Below are 26,795 nucleotides of genomic sequence, written 5' to 3'. Positions count from 1 at the left end.
CAGGGAAAGTTTAAGAAAAAAATAAATCTACCACCCTTTAAAATGCGGCAAGCTGGGGGTTTGATAGTCAGTTGGCGTGAGGGTCAATGCAGAGTCGGTTGTGATGGCGAGAAAGACAGACACAGGGGATTGAGGATTTGTCAAGCGAGAGGAAGTGAGGGAGATTATGGCGAGAAGGCCGTGTTGTAGTAGGAGCTGAAATTGTTGCAGACTCAGAACGTGTGGTAATGTTTGTTTATGTTTTTGTTGTCGAATTTTGGATGGTGATGTGCGTTAAAAGAAAAGAGAAAAGAACTTGTGAACTGTGTCAGAAAAAAAGGAAAAAGAACATTGTATCAAAAGAACTGTAAAAAGAGAAGGAAAAAGAAGGGAAAAGAACATTGTGACATAAACTGTAATCTATTGAAATGTAAAAAGAATTGTTGAAGAGAAGAGAAAGACTTTAATGTGGACTGTTTTCGAACTCTGTATTGTGTTGAACATTTGTTTTGATTGTTTTTGGACGTTGTGTTACGTTTAAATGCATTGATTGTTTTTCTTTTAACTCTGTACAATCTGTTAGATGTTTTTCTTTAAATGTATCTGATATGTATTACGTTTTATTTGACGTTATAAAAATTGTATAAACTGTTGTTAAATGTAAGCAACTGCCTTCCGCTGTCTCTCTCTTCCTGTTGTTGTTGTTGTTGTCTCCGGTCTGTGTTCGCTGCCATCCCCACCACCGTTTTCTGTGGTGGATTTCCGATTTGACTGAGCGTGGTAGTCGTCGTCGCTCGACTTAGTAGGGTCCCGAGTTCGAGTTGAGCGACGGCAGGTTCGTAACAATATATATATAAACATTATTCTTTCTAAATCTCTCAAAAAGAGGTATTCAGTAAGAGTACTTTAAAGTAAAAACTATTTGCCAACATAAAGTGGCAGTCCTGGATGGGATGAATGTTACTGTTGTTTAGCCCCTGTTCGATAATATAAGGATACAGATATTGTGTTGTATAGTCAGCTGGAAACAACATTTCCTGGGGCTAAACAACAGTAACATTCGTCCCATCCGGGACTGCTACATTATGTTGGCAAATAATCTTTACTTTATGTGTGTGTGTGTGTGAGTGTGTGTACATAAATGTCAAATGATGAAAATGAGTGTGCAACACCACATAGATATAATTTCTAAACTCCTTCATTAATTGACCCTCTGACACAAAAAAATTAACAATAATTGGCAAATAAGCTATTATTCCATTCATTTAATAATTTAAATCTGTAACTTTGGATGTCTGCAAATCAAATAAAGTATCTACCCACACCCAGTATCGTTGATATACCTTAAGCCAGCACTTATTTGCATAGTTCCAAACAGCAGCTGAGTTTCTTGCATGTGAAAGCTAGAAAACACTATAATCATTGTAATTATCATCCTCATCATTTTAACACTTGTTTCTTCATTTCTCATTAATTGAATTTACACAATTCACTCTAACTCCTGTCATACTCTGTTCAAACAACTTCTCTCTATGTTTCCCTCAGTTTGTAATAGCAACTCTTCACCATCAACTCATAGTATTTTAACACACAATATGCATCAGTAGTACATTCCTAATCCATTCCTCATATTGCCTGCAATTTCTAAGACAGTGGTTTTCTGCTAAATTGAAGACGAGACAATTTAGAACAAAATATATACCTGGACTTTTTGTAATTCTTGCATCCTTTTTTCGTGATCCTTTTTCACATTTTCCAATTTTTTCACTGCAATTTTTTCCTGAAGCAATAAATTAAAGTTTAATTCATGATTTGGTCAAGATATTACAAAATAAGGAAAATGATATTATAATATGGTAGGAAACCTAATTCAAAATCAATAAACTTTTTGATCTAATATTAACAATTAAAAAATTAATAATTTTGGAAAATCATTTGTAAGATTCATGAAAAAATCCTCTGGTTTGAAATATGAATTACCTGCTGTAATATCTTCATATCTAACTTTTGGGTTTCTAATTTAGAAAAAAATTCATCAACAGCCTATAAAAAAAGAAAAGAAACAAAACACTAACTTAACAAAAATAAACAAAGAAATTATTTTGTAAGAGAAAAACAAAATATGAAAATTGCATGTTAGAATTTTTTTACATGCATTAAATCTTTTACAGAGTTGATGTTAATCTTTTATGTAAATTATATAAACCTTTTAGATAGATTATTTAAACATTTTGTCAGTTTTTTCCTTGCTTGCATAAGTTATATTGCTCTTCTGCAGCACAGCATCTTGTTGCGGTCCCTTGTCATCCCCACTGTGAAGTTCAGCATCCTAAGACTGCTTTCACCATTTCTCTCTATGTTCTCTTCTTCCACTCAGATCCCTTAGCACTTACCTGCCATTCTCTATATGCATCACATATCCATACCTGTGCAGTCTCTTCTCTTACACTCTACAGTCATTTCTCCCTATACCCGGTTTTTCTCTCAGATCATTTGTGCTCCAAAATTTATTCATACTACCATTATACATCCAGTAGAATGTGCTCACCTAATTTTTTCCAGCTCACTCACAGGCTCTGTATTCAATACCTATGCAATGATGCCACACAATATCACACAAGCACCATTCAGTCTGCCCTTCACACAAAGGGAAGTCCTTTTGTTGCCAACAGAGTTAACAGTTCTATAAAAGTTTTCCACACTGTTCTTCCTCTGGCTACAGAAACTCACTTTCATTGTCAATTCGGTCACATATGTTAACAGAAGCAGTCAGCTACTTCTAAAGAAACTTCCAGATATTTGAAGAAATTCATTTAATAATTGCCCTTTCTGGTAACTATTTCAGTATATCTGCTACATAAAAAATTCTTCTCTGTCGGCCTGCCTATGATTCTATTACATCTTTTGTGCACTATAGTTTACCATATGCGTAATCTGTTTCTGCATTTTCTGCATAACCACTTTGCAAATAGCAGATGAGTCTTATATTCTTTTTATGCTCCACTGGATGTGTAACATCAGTGTGCATGAACAACAAAGCACAAATGAGTTGAGAGAAAAGTTGGCTATAAGAGGAATCAAATGCAGCATGCAAGAGAGAAGACTATGTTGGTTTGGACATGTGATGCATATGAATGAGGACAGCAGTATGAAGAAGTGCCAGTCACTTAAAGTGGATGGTACCTGTGGAAGAGGGAGACCCAGGAAGACATGGGGTGAAGTGGTGAGGGCCAATCTCAGGATGTTGGGGATCACAGGGAAAATGACAATGGACAGAGATGTCTGGCAATATGAAGTTCTAGCAAAGACTCATCCATGTCAGTGAAACTGGATACTAGAAGCACTGTGATTTCCACCCACACATAACAAAACTTTTCACACACCCTACTCCAACAAACTAAACTACATCTCTTCCCCCAAACTGCATCTCTTCTCTTCCTCACATTTCCTTTCATACACTATAATTATCTCCCACTCCCCAATCCTGTCCTCACTGCCCTGCTCACTATCATTACTATCTCCACTCACTCTACATACTCAGATTCTCACCAGTCACTGCATTACCCACCCCCACTCCCTACTCACACTTTTTGCCAATATATCTTCCACTTATATTATGACCTCCATACCTTGAGTGTATGCTCTGGCACTTGCCACCATCTACCACTCTCTTCTTTTACTCTATCATTCCATCTATGTTCTGATCCCCATTCCTTGTGGGTATGCCTTGACATTTTGCCACCATCTCTCTCCTACTCTCATTTACACTCTTGTTATCTTACACTCTCTCTCTTTCTCTTGTCCTTCCCTCTGGCTGGGTAACCATGCATCTCCATTACAGCAGCACACCTGTTTCTGTCCTCATTCTTGATCATGATCTCACATTCTCTCTCTCTCTCTTCTCTCTCTCTCTCTCTCTCTCTCTCTCTCTCTCTCTGACTGACTGAGTAACCATGTACCTCCTCTACAGCAAGTCATCTATTTCTATTTTTCTGTCTCTCTCTGTCACAATCTAACTTTTCTAAAGCAAGACACCTGTTTCTGTCTCCTTGTCTCAATCTAACCTTTAATCTTCTGATACATCTTCCAATGCCCCCTCTCCTCTCAAAGATTCCTTACTTGGTAACCCTGCCAGTACTGATGCTACATAAAAAACATCCAGTCCACACTGTAAAGTATTTGGCATTTGGAAGGGCATCCAGCTGTAAAAAACATGCCAAAACTGACCTCACTTATGCTGGTGCCTCGTAAAAAGTACAGACACAGAAGTCTGGTGCAGTCTTCTGCCTGGCCAGCTCCTGTCAAACCGTCCAATCAATGCCAGCAAGGAAGGTAGATATTAAATGATGATGATATTAAAAACTTATATCAGATAGGTTTACTTTAAGGCCTCTCAATTCTAGGTTTTGCTTTCATGGTTGTAATTTCTGTAATTCTTCAACAGCTTTAGCTATGAGAACTGGCTCATTGACATACATATGATCCAACAGGTCTTAACGTCCTGATATATTATAGAAATCTTTTATATAGTTATTAATTATATACACTTCTGACATATATTTTCCTGCATAAATATATCCAACTTTGTAAAAAATATTTTATAACCTTATCTTTATTAAGACATATAAATTTTATTTGCTTCATTTAAATGTACATTAAATATAATTACATCAAAAAAGAAATTTAAAAACAATTGAATACATGTTATTTTTAATGTATAATATTTCAATACCTTATCAAAACTGTCCATTTCTAAATAAGGCCGTTTTTCATACTGACAGAAAAGATATGGATGGAATTCATCATATCTGAAGAATACAAAAAATTTTTTAACTGTTAGATAACCATATATTATGAAACTAATGTAAAAATGGCAGACAAGACATAAAACCCTGAACAGCCCTCTTGAATATGACACAAATCTATCATGGGTAAAATTCCTGGAGCATCTGGTACCAATGCTTTACAGTTAGTTAAATACAGACAGGAGAATTAAGAGAATTAAGAAAAAATACCCACAACTACCTTCATCATTAGTTTACTACTGTTTTCATCACCAGTATCATTTTCTTTACATTTTAAAAATTCTTTATTAATATTATCTTTATTACTACTACTATTATTTTCCTGTGATATTGCTTCATTTAACAATCTCAACTACAGAGTATCAAACAGATGTTTAGAGTAGGTATTGTCATGTATTGATGGCATTTCCCATTATAATGTTGCTATAAAAAGGTGTAAAATTAATTTAAACTCAATATATAGAAATATAAATTTAAATAAAACTATGGCAGCAAAATTGACAGTAGAGCTAAACCACTACCTTGTCAATCTTGTGTCAACTAAAACCATTTATCATGAGCTCCCTAAAGCTGGATACCATGGGAGGGTTGCAATTTCTGAACTTCTGTTTTTTCCTATCAACATTGATAAGCAAACAAAATTGTGTCTAGATTACCAGAAGTGGTCAATGGCTCATGAAACAATGTCATTTCTAATGAATCATCATTCACCCTTTTCCTCAATTCAGAATGAGTCTGGAAACAAGCCTTCAACCTTGACTGCTTGGTCCCCAATTGCGAAGCATGAAGGTGGCTCTTTGATGATTTGTGCAGCTATACCATGAAATTCTCTTGGCCCTTTAGTTGTTTCACATAGCAAAGTTAACACCAAGGATGATCTGAGTATTTTGGCTGATCATGTTCATTCTATGGTACAAACATTGTTACTTCATATAGCACAATCTTCCAGGATGATAATGTATCAATTCACATGGCAAATGTGATTCAAAATTGGAACAAAGAGCACAAAATTTAAGTAAACCACCTGGATTGACCCTACAAACACCACCACAATCACTAGATATCAATATAATTGAATATTTACGGTGCATTTTCAAGCAGCAAGTGAGGAGTCACTTTGCTCCACCCTCACTGCTGAAAGAGCTAAAGCAAGTTTTACTTGAAGAATGGCTCAAAATTCCCCAAACATCTGCTCAGAACCTGGACAAGTCAATTCCTTGACATATCAAAACTGTAAGTGATGCCAAAGTTTGACCAACTCCATATTAGGTAATAAAACTTCCATTTAAGAAGGTGCTTCCAATATTTTGTCTAACTGTATTTCATGTGTATGTGTGTGTGTGTGTGTGTGTGTGTGTGTCCTTGTTTTCAGATTATGCAACAGTTGCAAATAAGCAGCAATGTCATACAAGTGATGCCATTTGTTTCCAATCTTATTTTGAAACCTGCCCAGCAAAGGAGACATTTCTTGCTTGGTGAGAATTGGCAACAGAAAGGGCATCTGGCTGTAGAAAATTTGCCTCAAAGGATTGTCTGACTCATGCAAATATGGAAAAATGGACATTAAAATCATAATAGTGATGATATGCCTACACATAAACTAAGAAAGGTGCATATATACAGGATGTTCAGGCTAAATTTAACAGTTTGCATATCACATCCATGCATGTACTTTAAAAAAATCATAAAATATCAACTAGATTATGGCTGGGGGTAACAGTTTACTCAGAGTACCCACCACAGCCTTCAGACATCTCCAGAACCTGGCACACACATTCCTTATACCTTGATCTTGCCCACCAGCTTGGCCTTCGTGCTGCAGGCAGTGTAACTGGTTTTCCTCAACCACACTCCATACACTGTAATCCATGAATTACAACTTAGGGAGTCCAGAAAGTGAGAAGTTGAGGTTGGTGAAGTTGTTGAAATTCTCCAACAACCATTTCTGACTCTTTCCAAATGTATAGCAAGGAAGTATGATGTCACCCTCATTGGAGACACACCCAAAGACCATCACAGATTGGGGGAATCTGATTTTCATATATGGGACATCATATGGATTATAGGCAAGCCCCCTGTTGATCTGGGTGTTGTGCAACTAGTCCAGGAAGAAGTTATTTTCTTCTGAGAAGAACCAGATCATCCTCAGCTCAACAGGATGCCTCAGCTTGTTCAGGAGCTTTTTTGCTTTCATCAAGTGGTTCTCTTGGTCTTCACTGTCAGAATTTGTCCCTAACAAGTAGTAATGAAGATCTTCATTCAGGTGGCGACTCCAACACTCATCTCTTTCACCAAAGCCCAGGTCCCCTTGCTCAGATCTTCCATCACCATATCCAGAAGTAGTCACATGAATACTAGCATGCAAGTGCAGTCAGAATGCCTGCTGTGTTCCTTCCTGCTGGCTACAGCATTGGAGTTTTCATTGTAGCTGTCCATGTGATGTCTTACAGCCTTTACAAATTTCACAAACACTAAGCAGTTGTCATCATGTCAGTGTTTTGATACCCAGTGCAAATCATCATGATACTGGTAACTCTAATTTTTATGTTCTCAAATGCCGTTGACTGTTCCCCTCAACAAAATTCTGCCCAACACATGCAAGCATGGAAAAGTGGATGATGAGGAGATGATTTTATTATATATATATATATATATAAATTAAGTGGCTAGACGCAATTTAAAACCAAAAACGGAAATAATTCACTGTCACTGAAAGTGACCAAGGAGCACCAGTATTGCTAGAAATAAGAGTTTTTGAACAATGAGAATGACTGCATTGGTAGATTCAGATTCTTTAGCTATGTATCAAGGCTACCATTGGTTTCATGTTAAGAAAAATCTCAATTTTTCAAGCCAATCACATAGAAAAATTGCTTTTCATTTCCATTTTGGATTAAAGTCACAGGAAGTCTTGCAAGAAATTTTGGTAAGCAAAAACAAGAAATAAAGGGAAACGACACTTGGAGAACAACTCTTAGACAATTATCCTCCTTAGATTTGACATTTGGAGAAAATGAAGTGTCAATGTTTTAGCATGTATGTGTATACATGTATTTTTATGTGTATACATGTGTATGTATACATGTGTATACATGTATTTTAGCATGTATGTGTATACATGTATTTTTATCTTAAACTTTTGCACATAAAAGCTTATATTAATTTGTATGTGCACCTGACTGCCAAGAGTTTACTTTGAGTTTTGGTGCCAAAACTTTGCAGCTTTTGTAATTTCATGTTATTAATTCATGTGCATTTTGTGTGCATATTTGTGGATTAGTGTACATACTTTTTTGTTTCAGTCTTTGTATTACATGGTTTTCTGTGCGTCCACATACATCCACATATATGTACATGCATACTTACACACAGAACACAACACACATTACTGTAGATACATACACATTCTTGCACATACACACACACACACATATATGTATATACATAAATGCCACAAAATTTCCATGTGTATATTTTGGACCTGTGCACATGATTGTTTAGTTTCATGTGGTCAATACATTTTTTTATAAATACGCATAATTTGTGGGATTTTACACATCTTGCACATATGTTTTACATGTTTATTTCATGTGTATTACATATTCTTATACTTATTTCAATGTCAAATTCACAAGGTTTTGGGTTGCTGAATGATAAGTTTGTTTATATTATGTAATGTGCTGGGTATGTGTAATGCTCATATATTTGTGTATTGAGGGAGCTCAGCATGAGGGTATGTGTTTTATGATGCATATATGAATATATATATATACATCAAAATAAGCAACATGGATATCCAGAGGTAATGCAGTACAATCGTTTCATGCAACTCCATTCAATTGAACAATGCAATCATTACATCAATTTAAAATGCAGAGCAATCCTCAGCTGCACAAAGACATAGAATTTAATTTAAATTAGAATAGATAAACATATTAGTATAATTATACCTTCAAGAAGTAGTAGCTTCTAAGCTGAAGTGAAAGCAGCATGTTCTTGTCTATCTCCTTAATTTCTTGGAGATTTTAGGTATAATTATACTAATATGTCCATCTGTTCTAATTTAAATTAAATTCTATGTCTTTGTGCAGCTGAGGATTGCTCTGCATTTTAAATTGATGTAATGATTGCATTGTTCAATTAAATGGAGTTGCATGAAATGATTGTACTGCATTACCTTTGGATATCCTTGTTGTTTATTTTGATTCTAATCATCTTATTTTGAAATTGTATGGATAATACCGTACTAATTCTGGTGCCTCAACTTATGTACCATATTCATCTGACTATATATATATATATATATATATATATATATATATATATATATATATATATTATATATATACACCTAGAATCATACACAGAACAATACATAGGTGGCTGAATGGCAAAGTGACATTGACATCAAATATAGCTTAATCTAAGAAGAGATGATGTCTTATTTTTAAATATAGAAAGTAGTAGAAGTTCATACTTTTTCTAGGATATAAACAATGTTTATATTCTTGAATAAACCCTTGAATTATCTAAAAACTCACCTTCAGTTCTAACACATTCCCTTTCAAAACAATGTGAATACAATTCTGACAGACATTGATCACCATCTTCATCATCATTTTAACATTCACTTTTCCATGCTTGCATGAATCAGACAAAGCTTATTCAGGCAGATTTTCAACAACTGGATGCCTTTCCTGTCACCAACACTCACCTGTTTCCAAGCAAAGTAATATTTGCTCATGACTAAACATGTTTTCACAAAATATTGGAATTAATGATACTACTTGTATGACAGTGACACTCATTTACAAATATTATGCAATGTCAAGACAAAGCAAAATAAAACATACACACATATATACACACACACACATTTACATACAAACACATACGCACATACACTCGACATACATGTACACACACACATGTACATACATACGCACACACATACACACATTGTCTTTTATTTATTTGTCATTAGACTGTGGCCATGTTGGGGTACCACCTTAAAGAATTTCAGTCAACATAATCAGCCCCAATACTTATTTCTTTTTAAGCCTGGTACTTATTCTATCAATGACTTTTGCCAACCCATTAAGTTATGGGGACATAAACACACCAACAACAGTTGTCAAGTAGTAGTGGGAAGAGGCAGACACACACACATATATATACAACACGAGTTTTTTTTCAACTTCCATCTACCAAATCCACTCACAAGGCTTGGTCAACTTGAGACTATAGTTGAAGACACTTGCCCAAGGTGCCACGCATTGAGGCTGAACTTGAGACCATGTGATTGGAATGCAAACTTCTTACCACACACCCACACCACACTATTATATATATATATATATATATATATATATATATATATATATATATATATATATAATCATATCATATCATCATCATTTAACATCCATTTCCCATGCTGGCATGGGTTGGACAGTTTGACAAATGCTGGCAAGCCATAGGACTATGCCAAGTTCTACTGTCTGCTTTGGTATGGTCTCTATGGCCGGATGCCCTTCCCAACACCAACCACTTTACAGAGTGTAGTGGTTGCTTTTTACGAGCACCAGCAAGGTAACCAAGTAACCTGCAAGACAAAGATCTCTCAACTAATAGAAGTGGTATTGAGTGAGGTTGCTTTGTACCAGGTGATGAGAGAGAGAGAGATGGTTGCAATATATCAGGGCATACCCTCATGGTATAAGGTGAATGTAAATGGAGTGGTAAAGAATTGCATGAGCAGAGTTTGTGAGAGTGCAACGGGGGAGAGAGGAAGGAAAGAGGAATGCAAATGAGTGGTGAAACACAGGTATATTGGGGAGCGACAGAATAGAAATGATACAGTTGGCGGGGGAGGACAGGAGAGTGAGATGACAGAGTGGCTTTGGGCTGAAGGAGTGGCAGGGAAAGACAAGCAAAGTGCATGACAGACACAATTGGCTTCTTTCTGTTACCATCTGTCAAATCCACTTACAAGGCTTTGGTCAGTCCTGGACAATAGTAAAGTGTCATACAGTGAACAATACTGAATATTCAGATACAATACCACAGGTTATTTATTCACAAAGGGTAACTTACGTTAAAAGCTCTTTTGTCTCCTCTCCTTTAGTCGCAGGTCTCATGTCTCGCTTCTGTATTATATATCCCTGAAATAAGAAGTGACAGAGAGAAGTGACAATGGAGATATCACACAAGTGACAGTGATTTGGAACACACAAGAGCTATAACACAAGCAAGAATTGATAAGATATAAACAATAAAGTTCAAATATATGTGACAAGTAACAAATGACAGATAAGCAATGAAGGTAAAAAGAAATATTTCAAATGGAAATTTCATCTTGAATTACAATATTCAACAACTGTTTAGGAAGATAGCTTGTTTTTGTTTGTTTGTTTTTTTCTTAAATGGAACAATTTTTTGTACAAAAAGCTATCTCCAAAATCTGTTTGGCTATAAATTTAAGAAACTCTACATAAATCCCATAACTTATTCAATCACATACTATTGCCATAGAATTCTACAGGCTCATGAGAAGAGCTTTTCCAAGTCTTCAAGGTATTTAGGTGACCAAGGTACAAGACTCCATCCTGAACAAGGTACCAGACAACAGCAGAGTTAATTTTCCAACTACCACCGATACTCATTTTTCAGCTGAGTGAACTGGAGCAATGTGAAATGAAGTGCCTTGCTCAAGGACACTGTTCACCATAAGTCTAAGAATCAAATCCACAATCCAACACCCTCACCACATCTTCACACAATCTCCATACTAACTTTGAAAATAAAATCAATAATCTCTCTGAATGATAGTTTAGACTCTACTATATATTCCACTGATTGAGAAAGGTACCACTTAAAGACTTCATCATTATTGACCGTATAAAATGAATCAAATTAAACTTGCATCATTCCAAAAGGATTTCAGCTAAGTAGTATAAGCCTATAAAAGTCTCATCGATTATACAGTGCTGCAATGCTTAGAGCAAAGCTATACAGTTCATAGTGCCTATATTTACACAAGTAATCAGAACCATCTAAAAGGGAAGTGCATTGGCCACAGACACAATACTCAGTCATTTGTGGTTTTCATTATATCACTAATATGATGATAATTAAGATATAAAGCTAATAAAAGTCAGATTGAAGAAAAATAAAATTTAAGGTCTGAAAGTTAGATTAATGCAAACCTTAGTCTTCTGTGTTGAGAGATTTTGAAACAGTTCAGCAGCTTTTTCTAAAGCATTCATCAATTTGTCAAAATCTAAAAAATAGGGGAAAAAAATCAACTCCTATTAAAAGACAGTTACTTAATTGGAAGGATGTATTGAAATAATATTATTATCATAATAACAATAATAATGATGATTTTTCACATTGAGAAGGTGGCAAGCTGGTAGAAACATTCTGAGTTCAAATTTCGCCAAGGTCGACTTTGCCTTTCATCCTTTCAGGGTCAATAAATTAAGTACCAGTTGCGTACTGGGGTCAATCTAATTGACTGGCCCCCGCCCCCAAAATTTCAGGCCTTGTGCCTAAAGTAGAAAAATTTTTTCACATTGAGACAAGTACTTTACTAGTGCAATTTTATCAATTTTCAAAGGTTAGAAAGTAAAATATATACCCTAGCAGGAAGAGGACACAGTCCTTAAGAATTCAGCATCACACCTTCAGTTACAACATTAACAATAATAATGGTTTTTGATTTAGGCACAAAGCTAGCACTTTTGAGGAGAGAGGTTTAGTCAATACCATTGTTAGCAGTAGTGGACTGCTACTTTATTTTATCAGCTCCCTTCCTCTAACCCAGTCCAAAAGGATAAAAAGTTGACCTTGGCAGGATTTGAACTCAGAATGTGAAGAGTCAAAACAAACACTGCAAAGCATTTCATCCAATGAAATTACAATGGCAGTTTATAATGAGGGAAAGAAAGGGAAGAGAGGAGGAAAGATGGGATAAAAATTGGACATCATAATCATTCACACACTGTACAAAATATCTGAACATAAAAATGGTTTCTAATTGAGGCACAAGGCCAACAACTTTGAGGGAAAAGGATTACTCATTACCATCAAACCCCAGTTTTTGACTGGTACTTATATCAACCTTAAATGAATGAAAGGTAAAGTTGACTTTGGTAGGATTTGAAATCAAAACATAAGGAGTCAGAACAAATACTGCAATGCTCTAACAATTCTGGTAATTCTTTGCTCTAAAACTGTTTCTGATTTAGTCACAAGATCAGCTATTTTGAGGAGATGGAGTTAGTCAATACATCAACCCTAGTAATTAATCAATACTTTATTTTATCAAGCCTGGATGGATGAAGGACAAAACTGACCTCAGAGAGATTTGAACTCAGAACTGGAACAAATATCATAAAGTATTTTTTCTAATGCCATAACAATTCTACCAATTTTTTATTTGTCACCAGGGTGACACATAGGGAAGAAAATTGCAAAGACTAATATTATAAAGTTTACATAGAAAGCTGAATGAGGTTAAAAAAAAAAAACCCCAGAAAATATACAAGTTTAATGAAAAATGATGATACACTTAGTGACTCAGAGAAAAAAGATTCGTGGAAGTGCCACTATGAAAGGTTACCAAATGTGGAAAATGAATAGGAGAGTCTTTCAAATATCAAACCAATTGAGGGACCAGCCATCAGAGTTGATAGCAGCATAATAGATAAGACAATTAAGGATATGAAGTCAGGGAAAGCCCCTAGGCCATCAGGAATCACTGCTGAGATGACTAAAATATCCGATGGTGTAGGACACAGCCTAGTCATCCATATAGTTAATCAGGTTATTCAGGGAGACGCTATCCCCAATAACTGGTGTAGTAGTATTATAGTTAGCTACTACATGGGTAAAGGTGATACCCTAAATAGAAATAACTACAGAAGTATGAAACTGTTAGATCAGATCATGAAAGTTACTAAGAAGGTTATAGCTCAATTGATTAGGAAATAGAATTAAACTAGATGAGATGCAGTTTGGTTTTGGACCTGGGAGAAGTACCACATATGCCATCTTCTTAGTGAGACAGCTGCAGGAAAACTATTTGGCCAAAAGTAAGACTTTCAACAGAGTCCCCCACTCTGTTATCTGGTGGTCTCTAAGTAGAGGAGTGGCTTGTTAGAGCTGTACAAGCCATGTACAGTGGGGTTGTCAGTAAGGTGAGAGTCAGCCACACAGTGATGAACCTAGCATACAAGTAGGAGTTCAATAAGGTTCAGTTCTCAGCCCCCTCATTCATTATAGTTTTCTAGGTCATAAACAGAGGAATTCAAAACTGGATGCTCATGGAAACAACTTTATGTTGATGACCTTGCTCTTATTGCAGAATCAGTAACAGAATTGGAGAAGAAATTCCAGGTATAGAAGCAAAACCTGGAATCAAACAGCCTTAAAGTTAACCTAGCAAAGACCAAAGTTGTTGCTAGCAAGAAAGAAGATAAGACTCTCTTCCCATCGGGTAAATGGCCCTGCTCAATATGTAGAAAAGGAGTTGGAAGTAATTCCATTCACTGCACCCAGTGTAAACTATGGACACATAAGAGATGCAGTGGAATCACAAGTAGATTAACAGATAAAGTCGTCTTTGTATGAGGAAGATGTGCAGGAACAATAAGCACGAAGAGCACATGGGACTTAGACTCTCTCAAATACCCAGGAGGTACTCTTGTAGATAGTTTCAGTTACATACGTGACCAAATTAGTAATGGTGGAGGATGCTCTGAAAGTATTCTAAGAGAAGAATAGGATGGAAGTTCAGAGAGCTGTTACCTCTGTTGGCAACAAAAGGACTCTCTCTCTCTCTCAGAGTGAAAGGTAGATTGTATGATGCTTGTTTGTGAACGGCTATACTCCATGATTGTGAGACATGGGCTCTGAATGTGGAAGACATGTGTAGACTAGAAAGGAATGAGGGTAGTATGCTCTGTTGGATGTGCAACATCAGTGTGCATGTACAACAATGTGCAAATGTATTAAGAGAAATGTTGGGCATAAGAGGAATCAAATGCAGCATGCAAGAGAGAAGATTACATGGGTTTGGACATGTGATGCATATGAATGAGGGCAGCTGTATAAAGAAGTGCTGATCACTGAAAGTGGAGTGTGCCCACAAAAGAGAGAGACCCAGAAAGACATGGGATGAAGAGATAAGGATAGATCTCGGGATGTTGGGCCTCGCAGAGGAAATGACAATGGACCAAGATTGGTGATATGAAGTTCTTGAGAAGACCCACCCATGTCAGCAAAACTGAGTTTTAGAAGTGCTGTGTGTTCCAGCCACATGTAACAAGAAAACTTTGCACACACCCTCCTACAACAAACCAAACTACATCTCTTCTCTTCCTAACATCTCCTCTTTCATGCACTATGCTTATCTCTCACTCCTCAATCCTGCCCTCACAGCCCTGTTCACTGTACCATTGCTAGCTAGTAGCCCCCACCTCTCTATATACCCAAGTTTTCACCATTCACTACATTCCCCTCCCCTACTCATGCTTCTTTGACAATGCCTTGCCACTTATATTATGACTTCCATACCTCAAGAATATGCCCTGGCACTTACTACCATCTCTCTCTCTCTCTCAACTATCCCATTTATATTCTGATCTCCATCTCCTGCCCAGCATTTTGTCATCTCTCTCTCCTGTACTCCTGCTCTCACACATTCTCTCTTTCTTTCTCCTGCTCTTCCCTCAGGTTGGGTAACAATGTATCTCCTTTACAGCAGAACACCTGTTTCTATCCTTGCTCTTAATCTCTCACTTGCTCTCTCTCTGTCTTGCATCACACAGCTGCCTTTATTATAATCACTAGACAGAGGAAAACTGCTTTCCCTGCCCAGTTAAAGGAGGGCAGCAAGATAATCATCCCAATGGACTCAACTGATAGCCAGATCTATCCCACATTCAACAGCAACTGTTCAACATAACTTTACAAAACTACAATGGCTGAATACTGAAAGAGTGCAGGTAGATGACTTTGTCACTCTGCTTGCATCTTCAACAGACTGTCAAATGGCACTTTTGTGTCTGTGCAGTTGGTCTTGAACCAGTAACAACCCTCAGGGACACTTTCAGACCATGGGCTTCAGGAAGTTATACATAGTAGTCTTCAGCCTGACAATGCTTTGGGACAGATTAGCCAGTTCATTTTCATTGATACCCAGAGTTTTCCTGACAATGGCAGCATTCTTCCTCCTCTGTTACTATTTCATAAACTGCTGGGATAGAACTCAATCCTATTTTCAACTAGTTAAGGGTGTTGAGTGCATGACACTCCAGACAGCCAGACCTGGTATTTGCTTGACCCAGAACTATAGCTGTGGAAAAATGTGTCTCACAAGCAACACCTTCTCAACTTCCAAGAATCTCTGTAAGTTATGCAGCCTAACCATGTGTTTGTGTATCAACTACTACAACATACCTAGCTCCCAATACAGAGGGTACTGGCAGTAGCTGGACCTTCCACAAGAAGCCATCTGAAGAGCTGAGACTCCAGTCTGATCGGATAATAATTGGAGTAAGGCATGACAATTAGGTAGTAAAAGAATAATGGGGATGATTTAATTGTTGTGCCATCACTGCCTAACCTTTCAAGAATAGCTTCCTCTCAGCCCATTTCTGAGCTAGCCATCCTACATCTGTTCCAAATTCCACAGCTGTGGCTTGAGCCAACAATTTACAACAGAAGTAAGAGGAGATACCAGACAAATTGAATGCACAATGCAAAATGGTTCTGAGATTCCACTGTTATTTGAATGTTATGAAGATTAGAGGGTTTCTTGCACTTGTCAAACCATCCATGAATAACCACAAATCTTTGAGTGACTTCCTCAGCTTCTTCTGATTTCAACTGTTTGAAATATATTTAACGCCATTTGCTGGATAATAGCTTAGGAAATTGTTAAGGACAGTAGCATTATTCAAAGACTTAACATTTTCTCCCTATTTTTAATGGGTTTTTTTACTATGTATTCATGTTAGTTTAGAAATATTCTGCTCACTTGAAGTTTGCATGGTAACTTTTATCTTGTCAGACTGATTAATTTTGAAGGGGATTTTTTTCTACTCTGTTTTATAATCTTTAGTTTGGTATTTAATCCTTTATTATTTAAATGACTATATTTGACCCAAATATTCTAACAGTTTTATGTTCAAACTGGCCAGATCAGGCATCTCATACTTCCCCTACAATGTAATTGTAAAAATATACATCATTGAAATCTCTAAGCTACAAAATAATGCATGATTAATTCAAAATAATGTGCAAATATGCATTACATTTGACAAATAATCAGAATGCTGAAGGGTAATGACATAAAATAAAAGTTACTTCATTTAGTTTTTCATTTTAACTGCTGTACTTTAAGAAATTACAAATAGTACACAATATGATGTAGCATGAGCAAACACACTAAAACACAAAAGCAGATCATAGTGACTGGCTGATTGCTTGCTTTTGTGCATGTAACAAGGTGGTTCTTTATAAGGAAGTTTATATTTAAGCAGAAAGTTCTAGGGCTGGTCATGGGAGATTTCAGTAATTTCTGATTGTTAAATTGCTGCAAAATTAAGCAAGGTAGCAAGCTGGCAGAAACATTAGCATGAAGGGCAAAATGTGTAATGGCATTTCATCCATCTTTATGTTCTAATTTCAAATTCTGCTGGGGGTCAATTTTGCCTTTCATCCCTTTCAGAGTCAATAAAATAAGTACCAGTTGAGCACTGGGGTCCATGTAACTGACTTAGCTCCTCCCCCAAAATTGTTGGCCTTGTGCCAAAATTTGAAACCGAAATTAAACTCCAGTATAACAAGGTTTTGTCCACAGAGGTAGAACATAACAATATATTGGTATGGTTACACACACACACACATACCTATATATAAATTGATAAACCCACCTGTATCTATGTGGAAGCCATCATTAATTTTGACAGCATCACTAAATCCTGCACTTAAAAGACAATGCTCTATAAGAGCAGGACCAAAATCTGTTAAGAAAAAAGAAATAACACATAAATAAAAATACTTATTTAAGCTTGAAAATATTAATTATTTCTTATGACTAAACATTAGCTCAATTTTCTATGACAACACATATATTCACATTTGGACTGTTTTGTAACTCATTATAAATACCTTGCATTATGGTCCTTTTAAGGTAAAATTAAATTTAATTATTTGCTAGCATAGATGAGTTGACTTTAGCCATTTTGAACATTTGCATACATTGAAGAAGTCATTTTACTGTAGGATGTTCCTTTTACTATTATCTATTCAATCAGAGCAAAGAGTGGATCTTTACTTAAACATTTAATGATAATACATGTGACTTTTATTATGAGCACAACCCAGTAGTTACAGTAGAAATGATTCAGCTAACAATGATGTTTTGGAGATTTTTTTTTTAAGTTTGTAAGGTAAAGGGTGCTTGTAATCCTTGAAGGTCTTCTCAGACTCAGATATGTGAGATTGATGTGATAATGTCCAGCTTGAACACCTGCAAGAAAAACAGTACAAAACCAGAGATCTGGTCCAAACACTCACAACAGAGTGAAGTCTGCTAAAGGTACCCAAAGACAAAGTGATGGTGCTAAATCATGCCTTGATATTAAATGTGTGAGGCCTACAAATTATGTAGGTAGTAATCTTGCACCCTTAACTTCACAACCATTTTTTATTCACATCATGTGCCATGAGTGTAATTCTGACAAAATATTATAAGAGTTGATACAAAGGAAGGATACAAGTATTGTTAATATTTCAAATGGAACACTATCTAGTACTGATCGGGTCAGGAACCACCACAGAATGCTGAAAAGGCATTCTATCATGCAGAAATTTAGGAATCAATGTTAGAACAAGAAATTTTACAACTACATTTGTCCCAATACTGAAGTAAAAAATAAAAACAATTACCAGTTGCAGGAAGTAGAGTCCGTTTGAGTGGGTTCCCATTTTTGGATTCCTTAAGAATCGAGTAAATTCTGAAATATTAATAATATATAAGAATTTAGTTGCTCATTTGTTGCTATATTCTGAGTTTCCCATGTGAGGTATATTATGCAAATCAATCAATAAATATTACTATTGATTACTGAGTGATCTATCTTTTATTTCTATACTCTAAGTTCATGTAAATGATATATTAGCAAATATAACATGAATGCATATGTTTGTTACGATGCATTTCACCCCTAACTCTGAAAGAGAAAACATCAGATTATCAGTACTACATGAAATCTGAAGACTGAAATTTCTGTTTATCCAGTCTGTCATGTATACATACAGCTATAAAACTCAAGGATTCCACTAGCAGTTTTAGCACAATAAAAGGTAAATTTTGAGAGATTGCAGAGGTGCTGATATGAGGCAACTAGATATGTTCTGTGTACAAAAAATAAGATGGTTGGAAGCCTCAGTCAGACACCTCACAAGCATGAAATATGATCATCATCATTGTTTTAATGTCCACTTTTCTGTGCTTGCATCGGTCAGACAGAATTTGTTGAAACAGGTTTTCTATGGTTGGATGCCTTTTCTGTCACCAACTGTTGCCTGTTTTCAAGCAAGGTAATATTTCTCCAAAGACAGATGTTTTTATGGGACATTGGAAACAAACATCACTGCTTGTGTGACAGTAGGCTCATCCACAACTATCATGTGATGTCAAGGAGACATAAATTAACACACATACACACACTGTAAATGTGTGTGTGTGTGTGTGTGCATATATAAATATATATATATGCTGAAGTAAACCAAGGTGCTATAATATATACACACACACACATATATATATATATATATATATGTAAACAGCAGGTTTCTTTCAATTTCTGTCAACCAAATCCACTAGGCATTGGTCAACCAAACACCATAATAAAAGATACTTAATTACCAACCATGTGGGATACTTGAAGTAACAGAATAATTAAGCTTAGGCTAGTCATGGATAACAGTGATCCTTGAATCAAAACTAACTAGTGGATAAAAGGACCTTTTCTGTGAGGCCTAGTGCAAATTATTAGGTTGTCAAGAAAGTTCTCGCGGAATTTTAAATTTTGGTTTTAAATGATGTATTTTCAAATTAATTTTCATTAAATTACTTTGACTTTATATATCATTTTAAAGCCTATTTTTCGCTCTATCTAATCGTGTTACTCTTTTTTCTTTTTAAATAATTAGGCCATTTTTTTCTGGAACATTGAATATTGCATGGACAAAAAGCAAATTCACACAATTTTCTTATTCCAGTTCAAGCTAGGCCGAAAAGTTCTGAAACAGCTCACGATATCAACGATGCATTTGGTCCAGGTTCAAGAAATTTCGTAGCGGTGATGAGAGTCTTGAAGATGATAAGCGTAGTGGTCAGCCATCAGATGTTGACAATGATCAGCTAAGAGCCTTAGTGGAAGCCAATTCACACACAACTGTTCTAGAGCTTGCTTCTGAATAAGACGTAATATATACAACAATTTCCAACCACTTGAAAGAGTTTGGAAAAACAAAAATACTTTAGAAATGGGTGCCACATGAATTGAACAACAACCAAAAGAAACACCGCTTTGAAGTGTCATCTTTCCTTCTTTTACACAACAAGAACAACCCATTTCTCGACCGGATTGTGACTTGCAATGAAAAGTGGATTCTTTACAACAACCAGCAATGCTCAGCTCAGTGGTTGGACGCTGACGAAGCTCCACGGCACTTCCCGAAGCCAAAGTTACACTAAAAGAAGGTCATGGTGATTGTTTGGTGGTCTGCGGCCGGTCTTATCCGTCACAGCTTTTTGGATCCAGGTGAAACCATTACAGCAGAGGAGTACTGTCAGCAAATGGATGAGATGCATAAGAAACTCTGACAATAGCCAGCATTGGTCAATAGAAAAGGACCAATTCTTCTCCATGACAACGCTCGGCCACACATCACACAAGTAACCCTGCAGAAGTTGAACAAATTGGGCTACAAAACTCTGCCTCATCCGCCATACTCACCAGACCTCTCGCCTACCGACTACCACTTTTTCAAGCTTCTCGATAACTTCCTGTCTAAGAAATGCTTCAAAAACCAAGACAATACCAAACACGCCTTCAACAACTTCATCGCCCCCAGAACATAGGATTTTTACATTACTGGCATAAATAAACTTGTTTCGCATTGGCAAAAGTGTGTTGATTCTGACAGTGTTTATTTTGATTAATAAAGTTTTGTTTGAGCTGAAATATGTGCATCTGAATTTAAAGGTTAAAAACTGCAAAAACTTTCTTGACAACCTAACATATCAATAATAAATGACAGCAATCTGGTTATTATGACCAGGGATTTTGTTGGACAAGTTAAGCAATACCATGATAGCTACTCCAGTATGTTATGGAGAGGTCATAGATATGGTTCAGAAAATAATTATTGAAATTCCTGCAGTTCTGTGATGCAAATAATGTAACCTTTTGCAACACTACCTTCAGGATACTGGCCAACTACTTGATCAACCCTCAATCAGGTGAACACACAAGTAAAATTGACTTCATACTCACAAGGAAGCAGGAGAATCAACTGATTACGAATAAGCAACATGAAAACACTCCACACTATATACTTCTTTCAATCACTACATATTGATGAAATCATCAGCTCCTAAATCCAATCATATTACAAGATATTACAGTAATTTTTTGTTTTTGTTTTTTCTTATAAGCTAATCAATGACACATCAATTCAACAATGCACAAGTAGAAATAGCAGTCTATAGTGTAAGGAAACAAAGATGGCCTTACTTTTCACGTTCAACAGGTTCATATTGCTTGGCACTGCTAACTGGGTATCTCTCCCGAACGACAAGCTTTACATCTTCACTCTCATTGGACCGAGGGCGCAAAATATTTAAGATAACATAATTATAATCTGTTAAAACAATATTTCCCTAGAAAAAAAGAAAATTTGAAAATCATGACTGACAACCCTGCCAGCAAAAAACAAAATTGACTACATGAAAAGCCAACAAAGAAACTAAGTAAAAGAATAAGGTAAAAAATCTAATTGCCTTACACGATCATACATCTCTAATATTACATGATAAGCTGCTTCTGATGAACCAAACTGTAAATCAACAACTCGGTCGACGCCAAGCTGATGCACAGCCTCCAAACGACGACCCCGGAGATGTTTCCGAAGCTGTGAATAGAGAAGTATATAAAATACCTGATTAAATATGTTACCAATTTTAAAAATCTCATCATGGTCATAAAATATCGTTAATTTATTATTTTCATTATTTCAGTGAATTTTGTATGTTTATAATTAAAAACAAATGTATTTTTGTGTTTACAAATATTCACTTAGTGCTTAAGTAAAGGGTGAGATTTTTTTGAATATTACTATTGATTTATTTGTATTGATGGAAGGTAAAAGAGTTCCTCAGACAACTGTGTCAAGCTCCAATGTTTGATTTTTAGCAATGTTTATATGGCTTCCTAATGTCAACCACTTCACAAAGTATACTGAGTGTGTTTTTTTTATGCAACTTGCAAGACTAAGGGTCTAAAAGGGGGTCTGTATAACTGTAGAAGAATAGGCAAGGGTGTATGATGATTCTAGGTGGGAAAATGAGAGAGGATAAAGTGATGATGACAGTAACAGATTTATAGGTGTGAAAGAGAGGTAGTGAAGGGAAGGATTATGAAAGGGATTGGGAAAAGAGAAGAGATTGGTTAATGAGAAAGCAACAGAGTAGTAAGGTGGGTTATGAAGGTGGGGAAAACATTATATGAAAAGGTATGAAGGGAACACGAAAGAAAACATGAAAGCTCTGGGAAGAGAAGAATGAGAGAAAAAGAGACAGAGGATGGGAAAGCAGTAGGTGAGTGCAACAAGAGCAGTGAGAGAAGGAGAAACTGGAAGGACCCATGGAAATAAAGGGAAGAACAGAGTATGAATATAGAGAAAGTATTTCAAGTAGGGAGCTGTCTGTGGAGAGAGAGAAATATAAATCGCTTTTTAGGAAACTCAAATGCAAATGAAGCTATCATCATCATCATTTTGTCTGCTTTCCATGTTGGCATAGCTTGAACAGGTCAACAAGATCCATGTTAGGACCATATCTCACTCTAATGTATCAGTTTTCACATGGTTTCTACGGATGGTTGCACTTCCTAACTCCAAGCACTTTATGGAGTGTGCTACATATACAAGGGGTGTTCATTAAAGATTTCCCCTAACCCACTTGCAGTTATTGCAGGAAATGGAACTTGTACAGGTATAATCATACATGTCTCTACATGTCACATTATAAATTTCAGCTTTCCACTAGTATTCGTTTGTCTTTTACAGCTGCTGAAGTGAACTAAGGTGCTATAATGGAGGCAGTTGAATGCAGATCAGTGATCAAGTTCTTATACTTGAAAGGTCATCTACCAAAAGAGACTTTCAATGAGATGAAAGAAGTTCATGGTGACAATGCATCATCATACAACATAGTCATGGAGTGGCATTGCCAGTTCAAATGTGGTTGGACATTAGTGGAAACTGCTCTTATTCCTGGACAACCACATTCTGCCATTGATGATGACACCATCCATAAAGTGGAAGCTGCCATTTTGGAAGATCACTGCAAACTGTTCAGCAATTAGCCCAAGAAGTGAAGATAAGTCCGTGGAAAAGGTTATTCACAACCACCTGCACGTGCGGAAGTTGGCTGCATGATGGATTCCCCAGATGCTACACCTTTTCAGAAGCAGGAACAAGTCAATTGCTCCCAGGCTCTTTTGGTAATGTACCAAGAAAATGAGGAGGACTTTTTCAGCAGACTTATCACACAGTATGAAATACAGATCTATCACTATGATCTTGAGATTAAAGTCCAGTCAAAGCAATAGAAGCATGATAACTCACCACTGCCAAAGAAGGCTCATGTCCAACCCTCAGCAGATAAGGTGATGCTCAGTCTTTTTGGACCAGCACAGAGTGATGATGATGGATCTTCTGGCAAAGGGCACCACAATTTATGGGGCATATTATGCCTCTCTGCCACAGAAATTGCAGGACACCATCAAAGCAGAGATGCCCAGCATACTGACCAAAGGAGTCAGCCTCTGCCAAGACAAAGCCCTAATTCACATTGTGTATGTTGCACAGATGAAAGCATACTCCTACAGCTACGAAATCCTACCTTATCCCCTTACACTCCCAACCTTGCACCATCTAACTTCCACCTCTTTCCAACCATCAAGTCTTTTTTGAAGAGAAAGCACTTTTTGGGTGATGATGAACTTCTTTCCAAGATGTAGTCTACCGACTTCTATACAGACAAGATCTTCACGGCTGCCTAAAACGATGGGAGAAGTGTGTCAACATTTGTGGTAGCTATGTAGAGGACTAATAATTATGCCAAGTTTCATTTATCTCACTCCTTAGGAAGTGGGTCAGGGGAAATCTTAGACTCTTTGTATTTTTCCTGGCACCAGCACTAGTGAGATCACCACATAACTTGTGGCCAATCACATTATTGTTCACAAATCGTGACAAAAACTAAATTTAAAAAAAAAACAATATAGAAGAAGACTATGTAAATGTTGAGGGTCAGTTGACTATCACAGTTAAGTGGCTAAGACATTTGATTCACAATTACATGAATTCTAGGTCAAGCTCAGAGCTATGTATCTAGGTAGGGTTGACCAGTGTCTTATGAGTGATATTTGGAAGACAGAAACTGTGGGAGTTTATCATAGAGAGATTCTTCTTTTCTTGAGTGGTATACTTTATCCAATGCCTGGTTTAATATCTACTTTTGATCCTCCAAGAATTCAAACCAGACCTGTGACATGAGGATTACTTCCTCCCTTCCTCTTACAGTCTCAGAGGTCTTGAGAAGTGTTACAAGCACTGCCCAACCTCTTCTGATCAAGCTATTAAAATTAAACAAATAGGCAGCCACAAGAAAACATGATAAAAGGAGAGATATGTGGGAAAGAGTGATGGTGGCATGAAATCGATCAGGTCTGATAAATGGAGACCATTGTGGTAACAAAAAAATCAGTGAGGAGACAACACTTCTGTGAGACCAGATGTGAGACAATATTTTGTAGTGGGTCTCACTTGAGCACCACACAAGGTGAGTAATTGTCCAGAACTGAATTATTTTGAAGTCTTTATGAGGAAAGCCAGTCTTTCTAAAGCAGACTCTGCTGTGCTATGAGATTGTTAGGAAAGGTCAAATGTGCAATATAAAATAAATAAATCATTGTAGCATCACTAAAAAAATTCATCTCTATGTAGTTATTTCAGAGAGGATAAACTGCAGGTGTCTTCATTTACTTTCTTCTTGCTACCTATAGCAGAAAGTTGTATCTCATCATGATACCCACCCAACCATAATTCCCCCGCACCATTTTTAAAGGGAATATTCTAATCAAAACATTGGTTTAACCTTTTAGTATTTAAACTAGCTATATCCAGCCAAAACATTTTACCTGTTTTAGGTTCATACTGGCTAGATCAAATCTCTCACACCTAGCCTATAATGTCATTTTTAAAATATAGTCACATCATTGAAATAATGAGATAATGCATGATTAATTCAAAACAATGTGAATAAATACAGATTACATTTGAGAGAGTAACCTAAATTCTAAAGCATTAAATATAAACAAAATGAGAAGGAAACAACCAAATCATTCTTTACTACTCTAGTAAGAAAATTACAAATCCTTTCAGAAACTTTAAAATCTAAAATAACCTTCATAGCAAATCCAGAGGGAGCCACATGTTTGGGCCATTCAAATTCAGTGCTGTGAATTCTGATGCCAGATTCAATAACCAAAACTGCTTTGTTGTCAGGTCTAAAGAAATAAAACAGTAAAAAGTAGATTATTTATTCAAATTGTATTTTGAAATGTTTAATGTTTGATTTCTTCAATCTATTTAATAAGAAAATAATTTTACAATATTAAAGTAGTTTGGAATTTGTCCAGTTTTAAACTAAAAAGAAGTAATGATTTTGTGAGAAATTACAAAATTATTTTGTGAGAAATGCAATGAACTGAAGTAACTTAGTATATTACTGGTACTTATCAACACCAAAAATCAACATTGAATACTCATAAATTAAATTCAGAACACTTAGTAAAATGAAAAGTTACTAACATTACTAAACTGTAGTATTATCACACAAGTAATGATCTGTTAAAGTCTAAAGTAAACAATATTTAAATAGAAAACAAAAATAGCAATGAAAGGCCTCATTTTAATCATGCAGAAGATATCTTTTATTTTTCTAAATTTAAATATTCCCAAACTCTCAAGAGATTTTTGATGCTTTAACTCTAGTTTCATGGTATTCAGCAGAAGAGAAACAAGTCACCTCCTTGAAAAATATCAATGTATTCCAACTTTCCAGAAAATGCAGTCCCTATTTTTGACAGTTACAGGAGCCCAAGCTTACTGAAGTACAGTTTCTACATAGATACAGAATACAATAGCAACAGTGAATTTATTCAATGAGTTTGCAACCTTATCCACTAACACATTTTGCTCTAAAAATTCTGAATTTTAAAACACGCATATATACCTTTACATTCACTTCTGTGATTTATAAGTATTGTGTACTATAGTATTGTATATTATAGTATTGTATGCTATAATAGTGTATGTAAAGTGTATATTATGGTATTACCTTTTATCTGTTTCAGTCATTAGACTGCAGCCATGAAGAATTTTAGCTGAACAAATCAACCCTAATGCTTATTTTTTTTTTTAAAGACAGTTACTTATTGTTTAATCTCTTTTGCTGAACTGTTAAGTTACAGGGATATAAACAAACCAACACCCGTTGTCAAGTGGTGATGGGGGACAAACACAGACACAGACAAACATACAACAGGCTTTCTTTCAGTTTCCGTCTACAAAACCCACTCACAAGGCTTGGGTTGGCTCGAGGCTATAGTAGAAGACACTTGCCCAAGATTTCACACA

At 36.1% G+C, this 26,795-nt stretch overlaps 1 protein-coding gene across 1 annotated transcript in view; it reads right to left on the bottom strand.

Annotated features, from left to right (window-relative positions):
• LOC115217369 (nuclear export mediator factor NEMF) overlaps positions 1 to 26,795 on the bottom strand; it is a 139,622-nt gene that overhangs the window by 96,704 nt on the left and 16,123 nt on the right. Inside the window, exons 3-12 of the mRNA XM_029787042.2 lie at positions 25,561 to 25,663; positions 21,876 to 22,001; positions 21,605 to 21,750; positions 18,747 to 18,814; positions 17,729 to 17,818; positions 11,993 to 12,066; positions 10,881 to 10,948; positions 4,712 to 4,787; positions 1,960 to 2,022; positions 1,682 to 1,759 (exon numbers count right to left, since the gene is read on the bottom strand). Coding sequence (XP_029642902.1) covers positions 1,682 to 1,759; positions 1,960 to 2,022; positions 4,712 to 4,787; positions 10,881 to 10,948; positions 11,993 to 12,066; positions 17,729 to 17,818; positions 18,747 to 18,814; positions 21,605 to 21,750; positions 21,876 to 22,001; positions 25,561 to 25,663 — 892 coding nt within the window. The remainder of the gene's footprint in view (positions 1 to 1,681; positions 1,760 to 1,959; positions 2,023 to 4,711; positions 4,788 to 10,880; positions 10,949 to 11,992; positions 12,067 to 17,728; positions 17,819 to 18,746; positions 18,815 to 21,604; positions 21,751 to 21,875; positions 22,002 to 25,560; positions 25,664 to 26,795) is intronic.

The sequence above is a fragment of the Octopus sinensis genome, linkage group LG11 (genome assembly GCF_006345805.1).
Source record: "Octopus sinensis linkage group LG11, ASM634580v1, whole genome shotgun sequence".
Lineage (NCBI taxonomy): Eukaryota > Metazoa > Mollusca > Cephalopoda > Octopoda > Octopodidae > Octopus > Octopus sinensis.
This window is presented reverse-complemented; position numbering and strand designations above follow the sequence as displayed.